Source organism: Mobula hypostoma, chromosome 21 (genome assembly GCF_963921235.1).
Source record: "Mobula hypostoma chromosome 21, sMobHyp1.1, whole genome shotgun sequence".
In the NCBI taxonomy this organism is placed as follows: domain Eukaryota; kingdom Metazoa; phylum Chordata; class Chondrichthyes; order Myliobatiformes; family Myliobatidae; genus Mobula; species Mobula hypostoma.
The window spans coordinates 22,870,445-22,897,746 of NC_086117.1; the positions used below are offsets into that span (position 1 = coordinate 22,870,445).

Consider the following 27,302-nt stretch of genomic DNA (forward strand, 5'->3'; position numbering starts at 1 on the left):
TTGCTAATCTGTATCCTCTGATACCCAGGTGCACCACTGGACCGACATTAATAGAATAGAAGTGAGGAATTCCTGGAGTTAGTTAATGGCTTTCGCTGCCCTGCCGAAGGGTTTCGGCCTGAAACGTCGACTATACTCTTTTCCATTGATGCTGCCTGTCCTGCTGAGATCCTCCAGCATTTTCTGTGTGTGTTGCTTGGATTTCCAGCATCTGCAGATTTTCTCTTGTGTGTAATGGTTTTCATTGTTCCCTTTGCTTCCCCATCTAGATTTTTACAATTCCTTTGAAATTAATTGGGATTCACTTACAACTAGCCAAATGTACAACCCAGTAAATCTAAACCCCAGCATGTGTGGATTCCAGCAAGAGAGTGACCTGACTGTTTCTGACCAAGCATCGGCATTATCCAGTGGAATCTGATCTACATTTTCCAGTTTTTATTTAGATTTTACATCCTGCTTGTGTGAAGAGGATTGTAGATGGAGAGGTATTGCAGAAATTAAAAAACCCTCGTTAATCATTCCTTCAACCTTCATGGCCAATTTAACTGGCAAGTTCTGGCCAATCAGGGAGACTGTTCAAGCAAGAGAATTAATTCAGATTCAAAAGTTACAACCTGATAGCATCAGTCAAACCATGACTATATTTCTGGTGGAACTCAGAAGGTTAGGCAGCAGATGAATAAGCAGTCAGCAGTTTGGGTTGAGACCCTTCTTCAGGACTGAGAGGGAAAGGGGAAGACAACTGAATAAAATGGTTGGGGGAGGGAGGAGACTAGCTGGAAAGTGACAGGTGAAGTGAGATGGGTGGGAAAGGTAAAGGGTTGGAGAAGGAATCCGATAGGAGAGGAAATAGGAGAAAGGGAAGGAGGAGGGGACCCAGGGAGAAGTGGTAGGCAGGAGAGAAGAGGTAAAAGGCCAGAGTGAGGAATAGAGGAAGAGGGAACATTTTTTTTATCCCGGACGGAGAAATCGATGTTCATGCCATCAGGTTGAAGGCTACTCAGACGGAATATAATGTGTTGCTCCTCCACCCGGAGGGTAGCCTCATCTTGGCACAAGAGGAGGCCATGGACCGACATGTCGGAAGGGGGATCCTGTTGACTAGCATTTCAATATGCTAGCCAACAGAAGGCCCAAACAGATAAATTAGTATTTCAGTGTCTCCCAATAGCACCTCCACTTTGAGCTGGGCAGCACTGCACTGTTGGTTTGGCACCAGGTCCTGGCGCAGCTGCAGGCAGCTGTAGGGATGGCAAGGGTCTATGCTGGATTTCTGTACTGTCCTGAATGGATATAACCACTTTCTTCACTGAGCCCATTGGGAAAGCATCCTGAGCCCTAAGTAAGGTATCGGTATGTACACGAGCAAAAGAGAACTTACTGATCTCACAGCTGTGCAGTTTTATTTGGTCTACAGGTTACATTATCACATATATTTGACAAAATAGAAATACAAAAGGAAGCTGTATAAGTGTTTATGTTTATCAGTCAAATGATATGATTCTAATGGAATTCATTACCTTTTATGATTATCTAAACTCGGGCTTTGGCTTTATTACAATTATGACGTAGTTTAATTGATGTGTAACATGCTGTTCAAGCCAAGAAATCTGATTCCTGCCTTTCTTTCTTTATTCATTCTATAGGGACGCCAAGGACCCCATGGAAATCCTGGTCGCCCTGGTCCCCCTGGTGTGAAGGTCTGTCCTTAATTATTAAGAAATATTGCTCGAGAAGTTCAAATATATAGTACATGCTTATTATGTGCTTTGAGAAGGCAGTAAAGTGTAAACTTGACAGTGATTAGCAGCTCGTGTGACCTTATTTCATGTGGTTGCACGTGTGCAACGTGCCCACGCCTGATGGCTGTGTACCATGCACCATTAATGTTTACCAGTGGCAAAGTGCACTTGTGGTTGTCGCCGCTGACACGCTTCGAGGCAAATGGGGTTTGACCAGGAAAGTAGGTTCAACGGAAGAAATCCATTTTGTTAGAGTGGGTGAGGTCTGTCAAAGTAAAAGATGGGTCCAGCATTCTTGGAATAGGTTATGGTAGGACAGTGGTTAAATTAGTAAATTAAAATTAAGAAGCTTGCATTGTTGATCCAAAAACATGAGTTCAAATCCCACTAAAGGAGTTCTGGAATTGAAACTTATGGAACTATATAAAATCTCCTCAGTTTAAGGGCATCCAAATCACATAAATGAATAAAGTAAAAGAGAAAATGAACTGCATCTTTCTTTGGAAAATCTCCTGGCATCCTTCCCACCCTTTCAAACAATAAAGCACTGATCTCACATCCTTCTTGTTCTTTAAAGGTCTCAATCTCTGAACTCACCCCAAGACCTTGATCGTGAACCCACTCTCCAAAACTCTTAATTTCTGAAATAATCACTAATCATCTCCTGCCCCCAAGGTCCCAATCTCTGACTTCACCACGCCCTCCCCAAAGGCAATGTTCATGTACCCACAGTCAAGGCACCAGGTATGGATGCTATGGTTGGGTCCATAAACAAAATAGCCTTCGGTACAACATGCAATGGCTAACTGTTGCGCTATTCAAGGCATAGTTGAGTTTGTAGAGCAAAATGTTTGAATAAAGCAAGAGCTTTGTTAGTAATAACCTCAAATTTGGCAGTAGTCACAAAATAGATAAAGATTTACTGCTGAAGGGAGCAGCAACTTTGGATAGACTTACTGACTAAAGCCCATCCAAAGTGGTTATTCCATCCCTTCTTTTTGAAGCCAACAGTGTCCTTAGAGGCAATATAAATATTGAAGATATTGCTGATCCTTTCTGGATTCTGATACAGATCATCATTGAGGTTAGTTGTCTAAGTTGCAGAAGGCTCAGGTATTGTTACTTAAATCTTATCATTGCAAACAAAAGCACACATCTCACGATAAAAGGATTATTTATGAGGACTGAAATTCAATTATTCTTTATTTAAACCCTGCTTTACAACAAATTCAATAAGCCAGCAATACAGTTAAACATGATAATTGTTATCCTGGAATTTTCTCTTTAGCTGATTAATATTGCTAAACTTGAAGTACAATTTGCCTGAAACACAATTATTTGATCGTCAGAAGCAGCATAACTACTTGTTGTAACCTTAGCAACTTCGCACCATTAGTGGGTTCTGGCTGCATTTAAAGAATATCTGCACTTATCTGGTTGAATGCAAAACCAAGCTTGAAGGGCTGAATTGACTAATGTTATTCCTATATTCATACACTGAAGTGTCTTTGGCAAAACTGCATGTGATGTCAACCTAAGCGGCATTTAAGAGCCAGGCAAAAAAAAGCCTTGTTCTGGAAGCAATCATAGAAATTAATGCATTTTTTCTTCAAGATCCCATCTCTCTCAATAAACAATCGTGGAAACATTAGGAGGTGTTTCTAAATATTTACATCAGAATCCTAATACTGGATATTCATTGCTGGTAATTGTTGGCAATGTGCATTAAATTTCCAGAATAAAACATAGAAAATTAACAATAAATCTAGTTGTTCTAAAAGTTGCCTTCTGCAGAAAACTACAATTGATTCCATATTTAGCTGGAAGGATTGTTACGTACCCCGTAACTGGGTTGCCAAACCAGCAGAAATGGATCACTCAGTTGGAGTCTGGAGTACTAGAACTAAGAAAGTTTTATTAAAGAAATAAGCAATACAGTAATCGAAAGGATAATAAATGCAACAGTTCAGCAATGATAAACACACATGTGCACAGAATTAAGATAACAGCATCAATCAAGCTCTATCGTTGTCTAGGGGTAAATGACCAAATTTCAAAGTGACTCAAAGTTCAGTCCAGTTTAGTAGTTCAGTTCGCAGTAATCGTTGCCATGGCGATGGACAACGTGGGGGGAGAGAGAGAGCGAACAGGAACAACTGATCATTCAGACACGGCTTCACTCACAGACCGGCGATATGGCTCCCAAGCAGCTTTTTGGGCAGGGCCTTGGTGATGTCACCTGAGGTCACCGACTGTGACCCCTCCTCCAGATGCGGTCGATCCTCTGCAGTGAACCCGGCACCCAGGCAAGGGCGGACACACACCAGATTCCCGCTGATCGTACCTTTCCACCCTGGCCGTTGTCTGGTACTTTCCACCGACTCGTGAGAGGCGTACCGCTTCCAGGGTTTCGTTACCTCGGGTGGCGTGTGTGTCGCCTTAGCGAACCGGTCCCTTTTTATCCCCCTGCTGGGGTATCGCCTGTCCATCACTTCAAACAGTTCAAGGTTCAAAGGGGGGAGCCGCTCCAGACAGCTCTCTCTCCCCCGTCCCTTCATTACACATCTCCAGACGCTGCTCCATTGTTCCTTATCTCTCCTTCCCCTGAGGGCAGGTGGCAGACCACTTGCTGATGTCACTGATGCTAACCCAGGCCAGCAAACATCTTAATTTTATGTGTATTCTCGTCACACTTCCCCCCTTTAAGGATTTTTACCGGGAGGTAAAAATTACAAACATGAATACATTATTTGATACATACACAAATATACATCTTTATCAGCTATTTGGCTAACACAGCGAGTTTGAAGCTGTCAACACCTTGACAGACAGTCATCACATTTTCTGTTCCTTTTACACGTGTTATTAATAATCCCTTAGACCAGGCTCCAACTCAGCAAACTTCATAGTGGCCAAAAACACTGATGAATTGCGACCAATGTAACCTCTCATTTGGTTTTGTCCCGGACCACAATAACAAGGGTCGTCCCATTCCGACTCAGTTTTCTCTCGCAAGGGCTTAGTAGGAGGGGAACAGGTATTGACCGCAGAGTTATTGCAAAACTTCCTGCAGTACCCCACCATCTCCAAGAGCCTTCGGAGGGCCCTCTTGTCTGTCGGGGTTGGGAGGTCAGCGATAGCCTGCACTGTAGCTTGCATCACTGCCAGCTGCCCCTGTGTCACCACAGTTCCCAGGTAAGTGACCCTCGTGTGGCCGAATTCATTTTTTTCAAGGTTCACTATCAAGCTGGCTTCAGACAGCTGTATTAAATTGGCAATACACACCTCTGTGTTCCTCAGCCCTTTAGCCACTGAATTACTCATTAAATATGAGTGTTGTTTACTAGGCTGACCTATTGTAACAACAATCACCCAACGTCCCAGTTCTTTGCATTGCCTCGGGACAATCAAACACACGGGTGCGAGTCGTTTAATTACTTCTTCTAAAGATTCGCTTTGTTTGGGGATTAAGGGAGAGACCTTATCAGTAGATCTGGCCAAAACAATAGCCTTCTCCCATCTGATCGATCCCATCCTAATCTTTTCAAAATGGTTTTTTCCTCTTATCAGGGGGCCCCTAGCTTCATTGATTTCCACGCTAACACCGACTAGGTTTGTTAGTATATCAAAAGCTGGTGACCGTCTCAATTCGCGTCGGTCATGATCAATAACATTCTTCCCCCTGGGCAGCCGGTAAATCTCTTTCATGATTCCACCAACTGTTTCCTCCAGCACCGCAAAATGTCCACCGGGGGGGTACCTCGTGGGCCATGTTAAAAACCTCATCCCCATAACTCTTTTGCACCACCCCCCACTCCTCATCTGCGGATACTGTACTTGATTTCCCTTTTTTCCTTAGCACTTCCTCCTCTACACAATAGCCTACTAGTTCCCTTGTCAAGGCTGTGTCAGAGAGAGCGGTCTCTGCCAAAACCATCAGCCCCTCGTCCCGCTCCTGTGCCTGTATAAAGTCCCCCCTGGCTAATGCTAAGTCTGCCTCAGCTCCCTCACTTCCTCTTGTTTCATTTCGTTCCGTCTTTTCACTTTCTATTTCCCCCCCCCGTACAGGGTGGGCAGAAACGTTTCAGCTAAATTCACTATCGCGGGCCCGTGATGAACCTGTGAGTCCATGGGCGGGGCCTCAATGCTGGCAGGCTGACCTGTCAATCTCACGACTGGGAACACGATTCCTCCGGCGATGTCATTACCGAGCAAGACTTCCACGCCTTTCATCGGTAATTCGGACCTCACCCCGATCATGACTAGTTCAGAGACCAGGTTGCTTAGTAAGTGTATCTGGTGCAAAGGGACTGACTCTGTCCCTTCCCCAACACCTTTGACCTCTACCTCCCCAGTCTGGGTCTCTGAGCTAAACTCTAATACACTCTTCAGTATTAGTGACTGACACGCTCCCGTGTCTCTCCAGATCCGCACTGGAACTGGTTTTAACCTCTTCCTTCACTGACACCAATCCAGCCGAGATAAACCTCTCGCGCCCTTCCTGGACTTTTTCAGACCTGTCCTTCCCTAGCGGTTCACTTAACAGCTCGATACAGCCATTCAACATTGCCGTTTTCCCTTTCCTTGGGGCAAAGCACCTGGACGCAAAGTGTCCGACTTTCCCACAATTATAACAGACGACCCCAGGGGACTTCCTACCAGACTGCTCCCGGTCTACCTTATCCTTTTCACTAGTCCCCGGCTTACTTTCTGACTTTTCCGGCGGACTCTCCCCGCCGTCCTGACTGCCCTTCTGGTAGCCTTTACTCGGGGCAAACTTCATTTTATGCGTCAACGCATACTCATCCGCTAACTTAGCAGTTGCGGCTAACATGACTGCCTCTTTCTCATCGAGGTAGGGTCTCATACCCTCAGGGACACAACCTTTAAACTGCTCAATCAGGATCAGCTGCAGCAGTCTGTCATAATCCCCCTCTACCCCCTTTGAGGCGCACCAACGCTCACAATATGTCTGCATCTCACGGGCAAACTCCAAATACGTGTGGTCCCACCGCTTCCTCGCATTCTGGAACCTCTACCGGTATGCCTCCGGGACCAACTCATAAATCCTGAGGATGGCCTCTTTCACCACCTCATACCTCTGGGCATCTTCCGCGGACAAAGCTGAGTAAGCTTGTTGGGCTTTCCCTTTCAGTACACTCTGAAGTAACACAACCCACTTATCCCTCGGCCAGTCCTGACTTATAGCCACTTTTTCGAAGTGGAGAAAGTACCGATCCACGTCGGTATCGTCAAATGGGGGAACCAGCCTAACCTCCTGGGTCGCCCGGAACCCTCCACCTTGGTTCGGCACGAGCCCCTGCTCGGCCCTTATCTTTAACTTCTCCAGCTCAAATTCCCTTTCCCTCTGTTTCCCTCTCTCTTCTCGCTCCCATTGCCTCTCTTTCTCCTCTCTCTCTAACTGTCTCTCTCTCTCTTTCTCTTCTCTCTCCAACTGTCTCTCTCTCTCTTTCTCTTTCTCCCGCCTTTCTAACTGCTTCTCTTCATTTTCTAACTGTCGTACCGGGAACTCGTGCTCGAGTCTCAGTTTTTCAAGCTGTACCTGTACCGTGTCTCCAGCAGGTTTTTCAATAGACACCACCCCCAGCTCACCTTGGGGAAACACACCTTTAGATACATAGTGCTCTACAATAGCTCTGTGTATCTCCTCTCTCCTCATTGTCGACTTCACCTTAGCAAGATTCAACCGTTTGGCCACAGCTACCAATTCCGATTTCCTGGCATCCTCTAATGCCTCCAAGGTCGGCGCCTTTATAAATTCCTCAGCCTTCATTTCTGCTGTTTGTCTTTTCTTTCTTTCGGGAATTTTAACCCAATCAATTTACTCCATCCCAAATTTAGCGTTCAAAATCGCGGACGAGAACCCCACTTATGTTACGTACCCCGTAACTGGGTTGCCAAACCAGCAGAAATGGATCACTCAGTTGGAGTCTGGAGTACTAGAACTAAGAAAGTTTTATTAAAGAAATAAGCAACACAGTAATCGAAAGGATAATAAATGCAACAGTTCAGCAATGATAAACACACATGTGCACAGAATTAAGATAACAGCATCAATCAAGCTCTATCGTTGTCTAGGGGTAAATGACCAAATTTCAAAGTGACTCAAAGTCAGTCCAGTTTAGTAGTTCAGTTCGCAGTAATCGTTGCCATGGCGATGGACAACGTGGGGGGAGAGAGAGAGCGAACAGGAACAACTGATCATTCAGACACGGCTTCACTCACAGACCGGCGAGATGGCTCCCAAGCAGCTTTTTGGGCAGGGCCTTGGTGATGTCACCTGAGGTCACCGACTGTGACTCCTCCTCCAGATGCGGTCGATCCTCTGCAGTGAACCCGGCACCCAGGCAAGGGTGGACACACACCGGGTTCCCACTGATCGTACCTGTCCACCCTGGCCGTTGTCTGATACTTTCCACCGACTCGTGAGAGGCGTACCGTTTCCAGGGTCTCGTTACCTCGGGTGGCATGTGTGTCGCCTTAGCGAACCGGTCCCTTTTTATCCCCCTGCTGGGGTATCGCCTGTCCATCACTTCAAACAGTTCAAGGTTCAAAGGGGGGAGCCGCTCCAGACAGCTCTCTCTCCCCCGTCCCTTCATTACACATCTCCAGACGCTGCTCCATTGTTCCTTATCTCTCCTTCCCCTGAGGGCAGGTGGCAGACCACTTGCTGATGTCACTGATGCTAACCCAGGCCAGCAAACATCTTAATTTTATGTGTACTCTCGTCACAGGATATAGAAAATATAGAGATAATATGAAACCATTTAATTTGCAGTTGGGATTATCAGCCTGATTTTGAATTGTTTTGCTTACAGATGTGTATTAAATAACAATAGCTATGAGGTTTTCAAACAAAATGCCCGGAAGGGCCTATTTGGCACTGTATCATTCACAATAAATAAATTTCTCTGACGTTTGTATGCTCGGTCAGTTGAGGGAATCGAACCTGGGCCACCGATACTGTGTTGTGATAACCACTACGCTACTGTGCTACCCCAATCAGGGTGACACTCTGACTGACACTCATGCAGGCACAGTACTGCATTCGCACAGATACACACAGTTACAAACATCCCCATATTCCATTCATTCCTACGTTCCCCACCCCACCACTGATGCATAAATACAACCACCCATAAAACCGAGATCAGGGAGCTAATAATAGATTCCTGCGAGAGGATATTGAATTTGTGCTTAGATATTCAAAGCCACTGCAAGGCTGTCAAACAAGAAAGGGAATAGAGTATTTATCTTCAGAGATAAATGTCCTGACTTTTCATTTAGGTCATGTTTAAAGTGGTTGTAAACAAATCTCAAAACACTAGCAGTATTCAAATGTGCTCTGAATTAAGGCACACAATCTAGTTGAGTGTGTATGGCTGCTGCTATTGCTGAGTTATCTTCATGCCTCATTTAGAAGGTTTTCTCATGCTACACTTTACATGCCCATTTTCGTGGAGCCACCTCTTTATGTATCGGTTGAAAGTGACAGGAATGACGTGAGAGCGTTAGTGAAGTGTGACTGCGTGTGCAGGATGGCATTGATTGTATCCAGTTGCCATGTGCTCAGTGAAATGTAGTGATTCTGTTGCAGAGTCCTTAAGAATAGAGTTTTTCCCACTGTGTACGTTAAAGACGTCAGCTGGTGTAATGACTCAAAATAAACCTTACATAGAGTTTTACGATGGATTTCTCATTACTGTGACTGTGATCTTGGAATATTACTTCCTTACCCAAAGCTGAATGTGAGGTAAACACACAAGATCTTGTCTGATGTTTGCACCTTCAGAGTACATCATCCAGACTTGGACGTAGAGTCAGCCAATAGTTTCCCATTGTTATGCAAAGCAACACACAGACAAAATGCTGGAGGAACTCAGCAGGTCAGGCAGCATCCATGGAAATGAATATACAGTCAACTTTTCGGCCAATGCCCTTCTTCAGGGCTGGAAAGGAACGGGGAGGGTGCCAGAATAAAAAGGTGGGGGGAGGGGAAGGAGGCGAGCTGGAAGGCGATAGATGAAGCCAGGTGGGTGGGAAATGTAAAAGGCTGGAGAGGAAGGAATCTGATAGGAGAGGAGAAAGGGAAGGAAGTGGGGATCCAGGGGGAGGTGGTAAGCAGGTGAGAAGGTCAGAGTGGGGAATAGAAGAAGAGGAGGGGGGGAGGGATTTTTTTTTCCTTGAAAGAGATATTGATATTCTTGCCATCGGGTTGGAGGCTATCCAGAGAGAATATAAGGTGTTTCTCCTCATACCGTTGGGTTGGAGGCTCCATTATTTGGGTAGGAAGAGGTATTGCCATCAGACTACTACTGTGGGTTGTTGATGGTTCTTCAATCGCCAAGTTATTTGCAGGCAATGGAGGTGTGTATTAGTAAAAGATGCAGGGTACTGGAATCATATCTTTACAAATCTTGTGAGGTAGCAGTACTTCCTACATGGTCCTTCATCATGGGATAGGTTGCTCCTGGAGCTGAACTTCACCACTACAACCCTTGCTTGCCCTTCAACCATATAGAACCTCTGGGTTTTCTCCACTCCAAGATGACAACGTGTGCGATTGTCTATGAATTAGGATGCTTGTGCGCTACCCCGTTCAGCTATTCTTTCTGCTGGTTTGTCATACATTCTCCTTTAAAAGGTTATACTGGGTGTTGCACTGTAAGGCTGGAGCCACAAAGTTGCAATTGTGAGGCTAAGTATTGGCAGCTAGGCCAATGTCATAAATGTATTCAATAGGGTTGGGGTGATGAGCCAATGGCACGAGTGCCCAAGATGCCACGGTACGCAGCAAGTAGTGCTGACCCTTCGTTCTTTAATGCCCATCCTTAATAAAAGACACATAATGATTATCTTTACTGCCAAATGAAGCAGCAAATGATGTTTTTTACAACCCAAGAGCAGTGAGACGTTTTCATGTGTCATGCCAGCTTGGCGCCAGCTACGCGATTACAAGAACGTGTGACGTTGGATGATATGTTTTGAAATCCTCACGGAGCTTGTCTACACATCAATGAACAGAAGAAAGCCATTTCTACCCTGGGGAAAAGGCTCTGGTTATCCACTCTACCTATGCATCCGATAACCTTATACACATCCGTCAAGTTGCCTCTCATCCTCCTTTGTTCCAAAAAGAAAAGCCCTAGCTTGCTCAATTTTTCCACATTTGACTTGTTCACTAATTCAGGCAGTGTCCTGGTGAATCTCCTCGGTCTCTTCTCTAAAGCTTCCACGTCCTTCCTATAATGAGGTAATCAGAAGTCAACACAATATCACAAGTGTGGTCTAACCAGAGCTTTATAGAGCTGCAACTTTATCTTACAGCTCTTGAGCTCATTTCATCAACTAACGAAGGCCAACACACTTGTATTTTATGTTTATGTTTAAAAAAGTTCTTTTTTTTAGCTTCAGAATTAGATTTCATTCATTTCTGTGCACTGCACCAATTAGATTCTTCATTTTATCCTAAAGACTGATTGGGTGACATGAAAAAAAATCACTTATTTGGGCTATCCTTGCTTTAGGAGATAGTAAGCATGATTCTTTCCACTAAGCAGCATCAAAACCTCACCTATATGATTAAGCAGGCGATTTCCACACCCACTCATAGGAAGCATATCAATGTTATTTAAAAACTCACATAGAACAGCAGTGAAGTTGCACCTACTGTACAATATAGAGAGTCCTGACATTAAGTGTCCTGCCAATTTTTTCCATCTTCCAGATCAATTCAAAATATTTAAAGTCACTTCAAAATATCTTTTGCATAATTTATGCATATAGATGTTCATATGAGTTGAGTTCAATTTCTTGGTCTTTGTCTACAGGCAGGAGTTCCCAGCTTAGGATCCATAGACCCCTGGGTTAATGTAGGGATCCATAGGACCATAAGGAATGGGAGCAGAATTAGGCCATTCAGCCCATCGAGTCTGCTCCACCATTCCATCGTGGCTGATCCTGGATCCCACTCAACCCCACACACCTGCCTTCTTGCCATAACCTTTGATTCCCTAACCAATCAGGAAACTATCAATTTTTGCTTTAAATATATCCACGGTCTTGGCCTCCACAGCTGTCTGTGGCAGAGCATTCCACAGATTCACTACTTTCTGGCTAAAAGAAGTTCCTCCTTACCTCTGTTCTAAAAGGTCACCCCTCAATTTTGAGGCTGTGCCCTCTAGTTCTGGATACCTCCACCACAGGAAACATCCTCTCCATATCCACTTTATCTAGTCCTTTCAACATGCTGTAGGTTTCAATGAGATCCCCACCCCCATATTCTTCTAAATTCCCGTGAGTACAGGCCCAAAGCTGCCAATATAAAGGTTGGAACCCCAGGCTCAAATTGACTCCACTTATTGGAGCAATCCTAGAAATAAATCATATAAAATTGAACACTTTCATTTAGAATCATAAGAAATATCCATTTTTATTCAAGATGATAATATCTTTCATGTTTAAGTAGAAATTGGGAAGTTCAGCTTAGAGATAGAAAATCCAAATGTATGAATGAAAACGGAATAAAATTTGGATAGCTGAAGAACTGGAAAAATCAACTCAGCAAAACCTTTCACCAGATTTGAATGATTTCTACATATGAATTTTTTGATTTTGATGCTATTAATTTTTATCAGTATTTTCTATGTTAGGAGGAAAACTGGAGAGAAAATAAGTGTTGACAGGCCTTGTGGACAGCTTTGTTAGAGCTGTAGGGAGTGGTTTAAACTAATATGGCTTAGGGATGGGAACCAGTATGATAGAGCTGAAGATGAGCCAGTTGAAGATGATGGGTGTAACAAGAATGTAAGGAAGGAAAAGCCAATGATTGGGTACAAATGCAGACAGAGCAAAGAGTTAAATTGTCCCACAGAGGCAAAATTCAAAAGGGCAAAGAATGCGGGACTAAAGGTGTTGTATTCAAATGAACTCATGGCACAATTAAAGACTGGTCAGTATGACTTTGTGGGCATCACTGAGTTGTGACTGAAAGATGGTCGTAGTTGGGAGTTTAATATCAAAGGATATACTTTAAATCAAAAGGGCAGGCAGGAAGGCATAGGCGGTAGTGTGGCTCTGTTGTTAAAAGGTGGAATCACATCTTTCAAAAGAGATAACAAAGGTTCAGAAAATGTCAAGTCTTTGTGGATGGAGTTAAGGAAAAAAAACATTATGGGAATCATATATAGGCATCCAAATTGTAACCAAGATGTGGGGTTGAGATTGTAAAGGGAGTTGGAAAGGGCATGTAATAAGGGTAATGTCACAATTGTAATGGGCGACTTCAATATGCAAGGGGATTGGTGTCGGATTGCAAAAGAGGGAATTTGTTGAATGCATACGAGATGGCTTTAGTAATGTATTAATCCAGATTTTATTCGGGAGCTTAAGGTAAAGGAACCCTTAGAAGTCAGTGATCATAATATGATTGAATTCATACTGCAATTTGAGAGGGAGAAGTATAAGTCACATTTATCAGTATCGCAATGGAATAAAAGGGAATTAAAGAGACATGAGAGAGGAGCTTGCCCAGGTGGATTGGAGGGGGATACTGGTGGGGATGACGGCAGAGCAGAGGTGGTGAAAGTTTCTGGGAATAGTTCACAAGGCACAGGATAGATATGTTGCACAGAGGAAGTTTTCAAATGGTAGGGGTAGGCAACCATGATTGACAAGAGAAGCTGAGGACTGCATAAAAGCCAAGGAAAGGACATACAAGGTAGCAAAAGTGAGTGGGAAGTTGGATAACTGGGAAATTTTTTAAAAAACCAACAAAAGGCAATTAAAAAGCATAAGAAGGGAAAAGATGAAATATGTGGTGTCAGGATTGGTCTCCTTTTGGATTAACCAGGTCATGATATGAACATTCCCGACTTGACCCTTTTTTTACGAGGCCGAGTGGCTAGCTCGACGCTCAACCCTGCACGGATGTAAAGTGTGCTCGGGGGGTGGCCCAACTTGGATTCGAACTTAGGAGCCTTCACTCCTGAGTCCAGCGCTAATGCCATTGCGCCACCAGCCAGCCCAGAAGGCATTTGATGAGGTGCCACACGTGAGGCTGTTTAACAAGATAAAATTCCATAGCATTATAGAAAAGATATTGGCATGGATAGAGGGATGGGTGGCAGGCAGGAGGTAGCGAGTGGGAATAAAGGGGGCCTTTTCTGGTTGTCTGCCAGTGACTAGTCGTGTTCCTCAGGGATCAGTATTGGGAAAACTACTTTTCTCATTGTTTGTCAATGATTTGGAGAATGAAATTGATAGCTTTGTGGTTTTGCAGATGATATGAAGATAGGTGGAGGGGTAGGTAGTGCTGAGGAAACAATGCAATTGCAGCAGGGCTTGGATAAATTGGAAGAAAGGGCAAAAAAGTAGCAGATGGAATACATAATTGGGAAATGTATTTTGGTGAAAAGAACAAAAGTGCAGATTATCATCTTAATGGGGAGAAAATTCAGAGGTGCAGAGGGACTTAGGAGTCCTTGTGCAAGACGCCCAGAAGGTTAATTTACAGGTTGAGTCTGTGGTAAAGAAGGCAAATGCAATGTTGGCATTCATTTCAAGGAGAATAGAATATAGAAACAAGGAGATAATGCTGAGACTTTATAAGACACTGGTCAGGCTGCACTTGGAATATTGTCAACAGTTTTGGGCCCATATCTCAGAAAGGATTTGTTGTCATTGGAGAGACTGGTGTCAGAGGAGGTTCACAAGGATGATTCAGGGAATGAAGAGGTTAACATATGAGCAGTGTTTGGCAACTTTGGGCCTGTACTCACTGGAATTTAGAAGGATGTGGGGTAAATTTCATTGAAATGTACCGAATGTTGAAAGGACTAGATAAGATGAGTGTGGAGAGGATAGTGGGAACTAGAGGGCACAGCCTCAAAACTGAGGGGCGACCCTTTAGAACAGCGGTAAGGAGGAATTTTTTTAGCCGGAGAGTAGTGAATCTGTGGAGTGCTCTGCCACGGTCAGCTGAGGAGGCCAAGACCGTGGGTATAGTTAAGGTAAAATTTGATAGTTTCATGATTGGTCAGAGCGTCAAAGTATGTGGTGAGAAGGCTTATGGGGTTGAGTGGGATCTGGGATCAGCAATGATGGAACAGCAGAGAAGAGTAGATGGGTCAAATGACCTAATTCTGCTCCTATGTCTTATGATCTCCAGTTCAGACGGACTGATTTCAACAACTCCTTGAGCAACCCCAGCCAATATTTTTCTTTGCATGGTGTAATGTAAATAAATACTCTGGAATAAAAATTAGTAAATTTTATCTTCATTGTTATATTCTATAGATGTATTTTTATCACATTCTAGCAAGTACAGGAGAAGAAAGCAACAGCTGTAATGTGTAATGCCTTCAAGAATCTTATATTAAAGAAAGTAACTGCAGATTACTTTTTAAAGCATCCATCCACCTCTTCATTGCATGGTTCCTATCTGTCTTTCGGATAACAGTACTTTTACACACTCATTAAGTCCTCGTTTATTTTTGGTTCTTACACTTCAGAGATTTTTAACATGTGAGTTCAAGTATCTCTGCCATCTTTCAGTACCTTGCCTCATTGATGATAACTCTTGTGTGAACTGAGAACAGTTGGTGTTGACAGCCTGATAAACTTAATTTATTAATAAGTTTGCTGCTTAAGATAAATGACAACTCAATTGTGGCAGAAGCTTGCCACCTTTCTCATTTAAATTTTCTACCAAAATTTTGAGAAATTGTTTTTATAAATCACAGCAGCTTATTTTTTTTAATTGCTGAGCACAGTTTGTATAATAGGCTAACAACAATGTAAAAGAGAAATCACTCCAGCTCTTATAAGAAGTAGAGCTATTGAATAGCATTCAAGGTTTTCTCTTTCTCATTCCAACTGAAAGAACATTATTAATAGAAATTATGTTAAATCTGTTCATGCTACCCATTGTAAGAACGTTTTTAAACAATTGTTGAATGTCACCTTGGGGTACAGTGTCACTATTTTCACAAATCTACATAAGTTGAAGCCCTGGATTTTGGCATCAATTTAGTGAAATGCTGGTCTTAAGGAATACTTAAAATAGTCATTTCTGAAGTTCTAAGTATTATTCTTTTATCTTTCAGGGTCATAAAGGTGAACCTGGCGTCTCTCCAGGGAAAGCACCCAATGGACAAAAGGTTAGAATGAGAATATTTCTTCAGGAGCAACAGTTAGCAGAGAAGCATAATAGAAGGTGCTTTATGGATGAAAACATTGCAAAATTACTGCACGAAAAAGACACATCTGTAATGAATTTGGCACTGGAGTGGATTTTCCAAATAACCTGATTGGATTCTAAAGTAAATACTGAAAGTAAAACCAATAAAAACTTCCATGTTGATGTAGGAAATAATTAACCTACTTCATTGCTGCATTAGTTGTTAAAGCCAATGCCCTGTAAGTCCTTTGCAAACTGTAACTAATCTAGAATTAATTACTCGCTTGTACTATCGATAGATTTGAAAACAGATAGTAATGGGACAACTTTGGAAGAGTGGGAGGGAGTAATAAACAAGCAGTGTTCTAGTTTTAATCGTTTTCCTCGGAAATGTTCTCAATGGTACAATAGAATTTGTTTAAACCTGCATTTCGCTAATTTCTTGCTAACTTCCATGGATTTACTTTTGAGTAATAATTGGCACCACCATCAAGGACTTGTAAAATCCTAATGTGCGGCATCGCTTTTCTGAGAATTACTGCAGAAAATTAAGGGGAAAAGATTTAAACTTAAAGTGAAAATGTCTTTTAATGTGTTGTTAATACTATAACCACTAACATCAGCTGAAGAAAAAAATTAACAAAAATTCATGGTGCAATTTGGCACAAAATGAGTTTCTTTTAATTAAAGGGTCCTTTTTATTTATTCTTGTGATATGGACAAATTTACTGGTAATTCTTAGTTTGTCCGTAAACCGGTGGTCAGTCTTCTTGAACTGTGGTTACCCTTCTAGTTCCAAGTGGGCATACTGGTCTTTTGACTTTTGGGAAGAACCACACAGTGTGACTTTGAAGGATGCTTGGAGGTTTTCCTGTTCCTGTTATTTTGTTAATAGAGGACTTCATCAAAATCTGGTTGAGAAGCTTAAGTGGTACAATGTACAGAGAGAATATACAACATGATGACCAATGGACTTGTGTTGAAGTAAGCTAATGCTGTGTTCAAGCTCTCTAAAGATTATCAATGCTTTTTCTACTTGCTCAATCCCCAATCCAGCAGGCTTCTGAGATCCCACTGCTCTGAGGTCATAGGTCCAGAAATTCCTGATGACTTCAGACTGAGACCCTCCGTTCCACACTCCCTGCCCAGCTTCAGCTTACATCAGTCAGAATACTCCATGTCTGAATCACACCATATATCATATATCTCTGTCACAAACTAACCTTTGCACCCTGACCACAATCGATCAGGTTGCTAAACTTTCCTCCCTCTCACCTGGAACCTAAATTATACTTTGAACTTTGAACATAGACTTAGACTCTTCCAAAAGAAGAGTCATAACATTCTTTCAGTAACAGGAATGAATCCAAATTGGTCATTGAGATACCAAGCAATGAATACACAGTGCTGTTGTGGCAGAGTACTACAATTTCTAAGCTATTAATACAACTTTGGAGACTGGCAGCATGCAATTTGTTGTTAGATTTGATATTTTTGGTATCCAAGATACTGAAGTGCCAAATGAAAAATTGAACATCGATGTTGAATAAATGCTACTGAGATTTGGGTTAAATCTGTAGCATCTGTTCAGACTACTGTCTACCTTAGTTGGCAGCCTTTACACTTCAATGTTCAAGGTTCATTTTATTGTCAAAGTACGCATGTATAATACAACTCTGATACACATCTTCTACAGATAGCCATGAAATACAGACATCAACTACCCCCCTGCACGAAAGCAAAGGAAATAAAACTTGCAAACCCCCAAACTGCCTTGTCCTAAATTTTGCAGATATATAAATATATGGTTAACCAGTGTTGATCACTCACAATTTGAACTGTTTATATAATCCTCAACAACTGATTGCATTATTTGACGGGTGATTTTGCAATGTAGTAGCAAAATGAAAACAATGTAATATTTATCAAGAAGATACAAACTTCAAATACAAGAAATAAACCATGAGTTTTATCTCAAGTATTTGTGGAAAACAAGAACAAAATCAAACAAGAGAAAATCTGTACATGCAACACACACACAAAAGGATCTCGGCCCAAAACGTCGACTGTACTTTTTTCCATTGGTGCTGCCTGGCCTACTGAGTTCCTCCAGCATTTTGTGTGTGTAGCAAGAACAAAATCAATTCTGTTTTAGGAACCATTTGTTGTGAAATGGATGTGTTGTTATACGAAGCATATTTACATCTGGAATATCCTTTGTGAAGTGTTAAAAAGTGAAATGCTATAACACAGTGATATTGCGTTGCTTTCTGTGGTCATTCTAAGATTTTCATATGCATGCTGATATTAATATTTATATCCATAATAATGGACTATTAAGTCCAGTAGTGAACACAATACCAGTTTACTGTATGGAGCACCTCTGTTCTATCCGCCACAAGCTGCTAAACCTTTTAATTCTGATCCCCATTCCAGTTCTGACATGTCGGTGCATAGCTTCCTCTTGGGCCAAGATGAGGCCACCCTCAGGTTGGAGGAGCAACAACTTATATTCCATCTGGGTAGCCTCCAACCTGATGACATGAGTATCAATTTCTCCTCCTGATTTAAAAAAAAATCCCCCTCCCCTCTTCCCCCATTCCCCACTCTGATCTTATATATCTTCTCCATTGACTATCACTTCCCACTAGGTATCCTTCTCCTTCCCTTTCCCCTATGGTCCACTCTCCTCTACTTATCGGATTCCTTTTGCTCCAGCCCTTGACCGTCTCCACCCACCTTGCTTCACCTATCACCTTCAAGTTGGCCTCCTTCCCCTCCCCATACCTCTTTGTTCTAGCAGCTTTTCCCTTCCTTCTCAGTCCTGAAGACGGGTCTCAGCTGGAAACATTAACTGTTCATTCACTTCCATAGGTGCTGTCTGACTGGTTGAGTTCCTCCAGCATTTTGAGAGTGTGATTGTGTTTTATGCTATTGCAACAGTGAGTCTGGTTGAGTATTTTTACACTACTTTTAACATGGAGATTTGGTTTTATTGTTTTACAGGGTGATGTGGGCCACCCTGGTGCTCTGGGACTCCAAGGACCACCAGGCCGAAAGGTGGGCAGCTAAAACTGGGTGTTTACCTGTTCTTTTATTAACTTTTAACTGGGAATATTTAACTGAATTTTTGGAATAAGGAAAGCACTAGTTAACAATCAAGGTGAGCAGGGTAAATTGGAAGTTAGTTTTATGAGCTTTAAGGTATGTGATGTTTTGGCAATTATTTCTGAGTTGATTTGGTAGCACTGCAAACTGTGTACCTGCCTATGCATTATTGAAGATTAAGCATCTCCTCATTGGCTTTATGTGAAGTATATCATCTAAGCTTCTTTTTGAGTCATGTTTCTGTAACTACCAGGTGAAAACTCCTGTAGCTGGCGAATCCAATATGTACGTTTTTGAAAGAAGACATCTCCAGTTCGCAGATAGGCTAGTTCCTTTCTTTGGAAAATTCTTTGGCCACTCCTGGAGAAATAGTACAATTCGTTCATGATGAATGCTTTTGTTTTCACTTGGTAAAACTGGTGCCAAGTTGCTGGGGGTGAGAGGGTCTCCAATATTAAATCTTTGAAGGTTATGTTAAAAATATCATGGTTAAAGTTTCAAGTAGATCTGGCTGCAGGACTTAATGGCATTTGTTCAACATTGCCGAAAGCAATTTGAGTGTATCTGGGAATCACTGGTTTATATCTTTAACACCTCATTGCAATTCAAGATCAATCATTATTGACTTAATTTGAGAAGGGGATGAATTAACATATTTTGAAGTCTTCGGCTTTATTTTACGACTAACAAAAAGAAGACCGTGGTGTTGTGTTTTTGTAGCATCCAGCAGTTCTAGATTATTGGAGAAGACTACTCGAATGTATCAGATTCAGTTTTATTGATCTGTATGAGATCAATTAAAAAAATCATTTTTCTTATTAGAGAGTATGTTCAGCAGTGTGATTGAAGCTGGGAGTGCATCACAGAGTTTTAGAGCAATCAGTTGGGTATTCTGTAAAATTAAGAGCTAACTCCACAAAATGTACCACACATCTCTCTGCCATGAATGGGACCTGTCACTTTTCTGTTCATAGAATATAGAACAGTACAGCACAGGAACAGGGCTTTTGACTCACAATGTTTTGCCGACCAGCTAAAATCAAAATCAAAAACATCCAGACACTATTCCCTCCTACCTATACAATATCCACATCTCTCCATCTTCCTAACATCCTTCTCCCTATCCAAATGCCTCTAAAGTTTTTGCATCTATCAGATCTCCTCTCAGTCTCTGCTGCTCCTGAGAAAACAGCCCAAGTTTATCCAGCCTCTCATGATAGCACATGCCCTCTAAACCAGGCAGTATCTTGGTAAACAACACACACAAAATGCTGATGGAACGCAGCAGGCCAGGCAGCATCTATGGGAAGAGGTACAGTCGACGTTTCAGGCCGAGACCCTTCATCAGGACTAACTGAAGGAAGAGTGAGTAAGGGATTTGAAAGTTGGAGGGGGAGGGGGAGATCCAAAATGATAGGAGAAGACAGGAGGGGGAGAGATGGAGCCAAGAGCTGGACAGGTGATTGGCAAAAGGGATACAGAGTTGGAGAAGGGACGGATCATGGGACAGGAGGCCTAGGGAGAAAGAAAGTGGGAGGGGAGCCCAGAGGAAGATGGAGAGCAGGCAAGGAGTGATTGTGAGAGGGACAGAGAGAGAAAAAAAAAGGGGGAATAAAAATGAGTAAGGGATGGGGTAAGAAGGGGAGGAGGGGCATTAACGGAAGTTAGAGAAATCAATGTTCATGCCATCAGGTTGGAGGCTACCCAGACGGAATATAAGGTGTTCCTCCAACCTGAGTGTGGCATCATCTGGTGGATAGAGCATAGGTGTTCAGCGAAATGGTCTCCCAGTCTGCGTCGGGTCTCACCAATATATAGAAGGCCACATCGGGAGCACCGGGCGCAGTATATCACACCAGCCGACTCACAGGTGAAATGTCGCCTCACCTGGAACGACTCCCTTGTCCATTCATCCCCCCATCCCTGCCCCATTCGTCCCCCCCATCCCTTCCCACCGATCTCCCTCCTGGCACTTATCCTTGGAAACGGAACAAGTGCTACACCTGCCCTTACACTTCCTCCCTCCCTACCATTCAGGGCCCCAGACAGTCCTTCCAGATGAGGCGACACTTCACCTGTGAGTCGGCTGGTGTGATATACTGCGTCTGGTGCTCCCGATGTGGCTTTCTATATATTGGTGAGACCCAACGCAGACTGGGAGACCGTTTTGCTGAACACCTACGCTCTGTCCGCCAGAGAAAGCAGGATCTCCCAGTGGCCACACATTTTAATTCCACATCCCATTCCTATTCTGATATGTCAATCCATGGCCTCCTCTACTGTCAAGATGAAGTCACACTCAGGTTGGAGGAACACCTTATATTCCGTCTGGGTAGCCTCCAACCTGATGGCATGAACATTGATTTCTCTAACTTCCATTAATGCCCCTCCTCCCCTTCTTACCCCATCCTTTATTCATTTTTATTCCCCCCCCCCCTTTTTTTCTCTCTCCGTCTCTCTCACAATCACTCCTCACCTGCTTTCCATCTTCCTCTGGGCTCCTCTCCCCCTTTCTTTCTCCCTAGGCCTCCCGTCCCATGATCCTCCCCCTTCTCCAACTCTGTACCCATTTGCCAATCAACTTTTCAGCTCTTAGCTTTATCCCTCCCCCTCCTGTCTTCTCCTATCATTGTGGATCTCCCTTCCCCCTCCCACTTTCAAATCTCTTACTATCTCTTCTTTCAGTTAGTCCTGACGAAAGGTCTTGGCCTGGCCTTCTGCGTTCCACCAACATTTTGTGTGTGTTGCTTGAAATTCCAGCATCTGCAGATTTTCTCGTGTTTGAGTATCTTGGTAAACCTCTTCTGTACCCTCTCCAAAGCCTCAACATCCTTCCTGTAGTTGGGTGGCCAGAACTGCATGTAATACTCCAGATGTGGTCTAAGCAGAGTGTTATAAAGTTGCAATATAACCTCTTGACTTTTGAACTCAGTGCCTCAACTGATAAAAACAAGAATTCCATAGGCCTTCTTACCACCTTATTGACCTGTATAGCTTCTTTCAAGGAGCTATGAACTTGGATTCCAAAATCTCTCTGCCCAGCAACACTGTGAAGGACCTTGCTCTTAACAGTGTGCTGCCTCCTTGCATTTGCCCTACCAAGGTGCAAAACGTCATATCTGGGTTAAACTCCATCTGCCATTTCTCTGCCCATATCTACAACAGATCTATATTGCGCTGGTCTTTTTGCCAGTCTTCTACAGTACCTGCAACTCCACCAATCTTGGTATCATCCACAAACTTACTAACCCACCCATCTACATTTTCATCCAGGTCATTTGTATACATCACAAACAGCAGAGGTCCCTGTGGAACTCCACTAATTACAGACCTCCAGCTCGAATAAGTCCATTCAGCCACTACCTTCTAGCCAGTTCTGAATCCAAACAGCCAATTCGCTGTGGACTCTATACATTCTAATCTTATGAATTAGCCTCCCATGAGGGACTTTGTCAAATGCCTTACTAAAGTCCATCTAGACTGCCCTGCCCCTCATCAATCTTTCTAGTCACCCTGTCAAAAAACTAAATCAAGTTTGTAAGATATGACCTGTCCCACATAAAGTCATGCTGGCTCTCCCCGATTAGGCCATGGGTCTCCAAACCTTCATATATCCTATCCCTAAGCACTTTCTCCAGCAATTTCCCTACTGGTCTATAGTTCCCTTCTTAAATAGAGGTACAACATTAGCCACTCACCAGACCTCCGGGACTTCGCCTGTGGCTAGAGAGGACATGGGGATATTGACCAAGGGCCCAGCCATCTCGTCCCTTGCCTCCTTCATTAACCTGGTGTAAATCCCATCAGGCCCTGAGGACATCCTCCTTCATACTCATTAGGAGGCCCAACACTTCCCCCTCCTTGACCCCTAAATACCCTAACATATTTATACACTCTGCACTGATCTCCTGGTCCTCCATATACTTTTTCTAGGTAAATACTGAAGCAAAGTACTCATTAAGTCCCTCACTCACATTCTCCGCATCCAAGCAAATGTTTCCCCCTTTATCCTTGACTGGTCCAACCCTCTCCCGAGTTATGCTCTTACTCACATTACCAATTCACTATTTGTTGTGTTCTTTAATCTGATTTTATTAACAAACTTCCTTATGATTGCATCTTGCCTAAGACCAGATCACACTATAAGTTGTAAACAAAATAGATCCCATTAACATGTCATTAACCATATCCTTCCAGATTGAACCACATCAATTTAAATCTGATTTTTCCTCTCTGGGCTCTAGTCTCGTTCTGCCCCATGTTGATACAAGATTACCATCTTGTTGTTCCTACTTCCTAGATGAGCACAAGCAGGAGAATTGTGATACCAGGTCCACCAAGATCACAGTAACTAAAGTGCAACACCTTTTCACTGCCAGGGGCAACATCACACTGGCCCTTGGGCTACCGCACAACTTTTTTGAAGAGGTCTACTCTTTCATTCAAGCTCAGTCAAAGACCTGTCCTTTCACCAAATGGAATACAGAAATTCAGGAACCTTGGTTCACCAGGAAACTTTGGAAAGGACAATAACTGGTGGCCTTGCTAGTGACATGGAAAGGTATTTTGGCAGCACCCATCCTGAATTGTTTCCACCCTGACAGCAGACCAGAAGGAACTCAGTGAAGCAGGTAACATCTTGAAGAAGATGAAAATCTGTGATTTTCTTAAAGCTCCTATGAGAGTCTTTCAATCTCCACACTTGAAAATAAAACTACCTCAAGTTCTTGATGGTTTCCCCAGTTTGACCAAAATTTTATACACTGCCCTCCCAGAGTAGGGGAATTCAGGACCTGCCTTTCTCCTACTACTTGTGCCAGTCTAGGTAGTAGAAACAGCACAGTGCATCTCTTATCCCTTATATCTTTCATAGACAGAATATCTTTTATCTTTCATAGACAGAATGTACACAGTAACTCACACTTCATACAAAACATGGAAAATATATTCAGAATGTCTTTTTATTTTCCTTTGCAATCTGCTTCAATTTCCAAGATCTATTCTTTTTAACTGAATTGACTTTTATCAATTTACCCTTAAATATTTCCAGAGTTTGCATTTTGACATATTTGTTATCTGTTCTCAGAAACCCAGTGGAACTCTTTCTGTAGAGCAAACATTTCTTCTTTATTTCAGTCTGACGTTGGAAGTGCTCTTCTGGAAATATTATCCATTCTTTGCCTATAATTTTACTTAAAATTTCCTGTGAGTGAAATGCAAAAGAAGTAATTTCCTCTTAATGCAAAACAATCAAACTAGTGGTATTTAATAGAGTATTTTAAAACTATTTATTCAGAGGTTATAGGTCTCTGTTTATATATAAAAAACCTAAGGACTGCTGCCTCTGCTACTGAGAAACACTAGTAAAGCAGTGAGTATTCTGTCTCCGGTCCCAAATTTATGGAAGTGGACACATCTGTTTATCATTATCTGAGATCTTATTTTGACAGACAGTTCAATTGTGAATCAGTATTATTGACTACAAGTATAGATTCTGAACATTGGATTTTAAGAATTATACAAAGCATTTTTTTTCTGTAGCATTGCCTAAAACTTGTAATTAAAAATGTATTGGAATCTCCATTCTGTAATATACAATTGCTAATGATGGCAGTAGAATTGAAATAAATCTGAGAGAGCTTCTTTGTGAATGTCACAAACTTCTGTTAGCATGAGAGTTAATTCAAAAGTCAGCTGTTGGCAAAGGAGCTAAATGTGTGAAAAAGTTACCTCGTTAGCCCTTTCCTCTCTCACCTTAAATGTATGACCTCAAGTTTAAGGTTGTTCTACCCTGGGACAAAGACTGTGACCTTATCGATGTGCTCATGATCTTACATATTAAGTCACCCTTCAATCTCCAGTGTTCCAGGGAGAAAATAGGTTCCCACTTATATGGTCTCACTTTACAACTCAGACCTTCTTCTTATACTCAAGTAATGATGACTCTAAATTCATAACACAATCCCTGATCGCTCTGTAAAAATTATGTGAATTTGGATAGTTTAGTGCAAACATTTCATGTTGCAATGAAGTATCCAGCCCTTAACATGTCTATGCCGTATTACAGTTTTCTTTTCAAAACTGTTTCACTGTAGAGGTTTATTGAGATTCTATCTCGTTAGACCATAAGGCATTGGAGCAGAATTAGGCCGTTTGGCCCATTGAGTCTGCTCTGCCATTCTATCATGTCTGATGCAGCCCCATTCTCCTACCTTCACTCCATAACCTTTGACATCCTCACTAAGCAAGAACCTATCACCCTCTGCTTTAAATATATCCCGTGACTTGGCCTCCACAGCTCTCTGTGGCAGTGAATTCCACAGATTCACCACCGCTACGTAAAGAAATTCTTCCTCACCTCTGTTCTAAAGTGACATCTTGTATTCAGAGACTGTGCCCTCTGGGCCTCAGCTCAAAACATCCTCTCCACATACGGTCTTCTAGGCCTTTCAATATTCAATAGGATTCAATGAGATCCCTTCTCATTCTTCTAAACGTCAGTGAGTACAGGCCTAGAGCCATCAAATGCAGCTATTTTAACCCCTTCATTCCCAGGGCCATTCTACTGAACCTTCTCTGGACCCTCTCTAATGCCAAAAACATCTTTTCTTAGATAAGGGGCCCAAAACTGCTCACAATACTCCAAGTGCAGTCTGACCAAAGCGTTAAAAAGCCTCAACATTACATCCTTGCATTTATATTCTGGTCCTCTCAAAATGAATGCTAACATTGCGTTTGCCTTCCTTGCCACCAACTCGACCTGCAAGTTAACCTTTAGGGAATCCTGCACTAGGACTCCCAAGTCCCTTTGCAACTCTGATTTCGGAGTTTGCTCCCCATTTAGAAAATAGTCCACATCCTTAACAGCAGACCTATGCAAACTATGACTCGTTCCTTCACTCAGGTCACCAATAATGGCATTAATGAATGGCAACAATTTTTGTTTAAGGACTATATTCACCAAAGAAAATCTTTAGAGGCACTGCTGTGCAAAGTCTCTGGCTCTTAAAGCAATAATTTTGTGTATGTCCATTATATTACCTCTAATAAATATTTTTAAATATAATTGATTCAAAATAATAAAATACTGTTACTTGATTTTCCCCTTTAATCATGAGTACGTGGTTTGATCATTATTTAGTACTCTGCAAAGTGTTTTAACTGTTAATAATTAATAGCTGCACGTGAGAATTCTTTAATTCTCAGTCAGCTTATTGACATGAAAGTCATCTGCACACTTGAGATCTGATGCCAGATCGCAACAGATGTGAGGTTACTAATCCTTCGTTGGAAGATTTCTGTTGCAGTCAGTGACAATGCCTCAGTGCTGATTGCAAATTCTGGACTATTAATAACACAAAATTCTGCTGGTGGCGTAATGGCATCAGCGCCAGACTTCGGAGCAAAGGCTCCTGAGTTCGAATCCAGCTGGCTCCCTTGCACACTTTCCATCTGTGCTGAGTTGAGCGCCAAGCTAGCAACTCGGCCTCATAAAAATAAGAAAGCCTGCTAATAAAAACGCCATCATGATGGCGTCCCAATGACTCCACTCGGAGTTAAGGGCTTTCTTCTTCTTCAATAACACAAAAGCAAACTTGAGGTTCATATTCTCTATTGACAGTACAGTATAAGGCAGAGGGACCATGGGGAATAGATGATGACAGCACTCTGGCCAGCCAGATAAATGGTCTCAAAAGCCCTGATGAAATAAATAAGGCTAAAACTACCATTAGGTCTCTTCAGACTAATGGGTTAGAAAGACAGCTGAATGTGATGAAGAAATACAAGAGCAATATATTGTTTGACTAAAATGTATTGTTTTTGTGAATATTAAAGAAGACAACAAAAGGTGCAGTTCCTTCCACAGGTATTTGAAAAATGAGAGAGATTATTCCAAGCTGATAGCAGCAGGCCTCAAACCCTTGTTTTTTTGTGTGAGTGAAGTCCTTCTGTTAATGCAGTTATAAGAGGTCTGGCTGAAGGAATGAGTAGTGTTCTACATAGGTCCACTGTTACTAGATTCTCCTGGGGGATTCATCAAAACTGAAGGTTGAGATAGTCAACATCTTTCCAGGTCATGAAATACTAGAGGTGATTCTGGGGACTAGTGGTGCAGGCAGGAAAGATGCGGTGATCTGTGTTCAACCGTCCATGAGATTTTATGCATCAGTAGTTTCACTAGAATGGTTTTGTTTCCCAGATCCAAACATCGTAACATTCATCCCTTGCATTACAAGAAGAGGTAGAAA

At 42.4% G+C, this 27,302-nt stretch overlaps 1 protein-coding gene across 2 annotated transcripts in view; it reads left to right on the forward strand.

Annotated features, from left to right (window-relative positions):
* Positions 1-27,302, forward strand: part of col27a1b (collagen, type XXVII, alpha 1b) — a 483,649-nt gene that overhangs the window by 121,434 nt on the left and 334,913 nt on the right. For both annotated transcript variants that reach the window (XR_010021219.1, XM_063073617.1), the window contains exons 5-7: positions 1,650-1,703; positions 15,872-15,925; positions 18,952-19,005. Coding sequence is in view for 1 of the 2 variants with exons in the window: in XM_063073617.1 (XP_062929687.1) it covers positions 1,650-1,703; positions 15,872-15,925; positions 18,952-19,005 (162 nt within the window). In the remaining variant the exon portion in view is untranslated. The remainder of the gene's footprint in view (positions 1-1,649; positions 1,704-15,871; positions 15,926-18,951; positions 19,006-27,302) is intronic.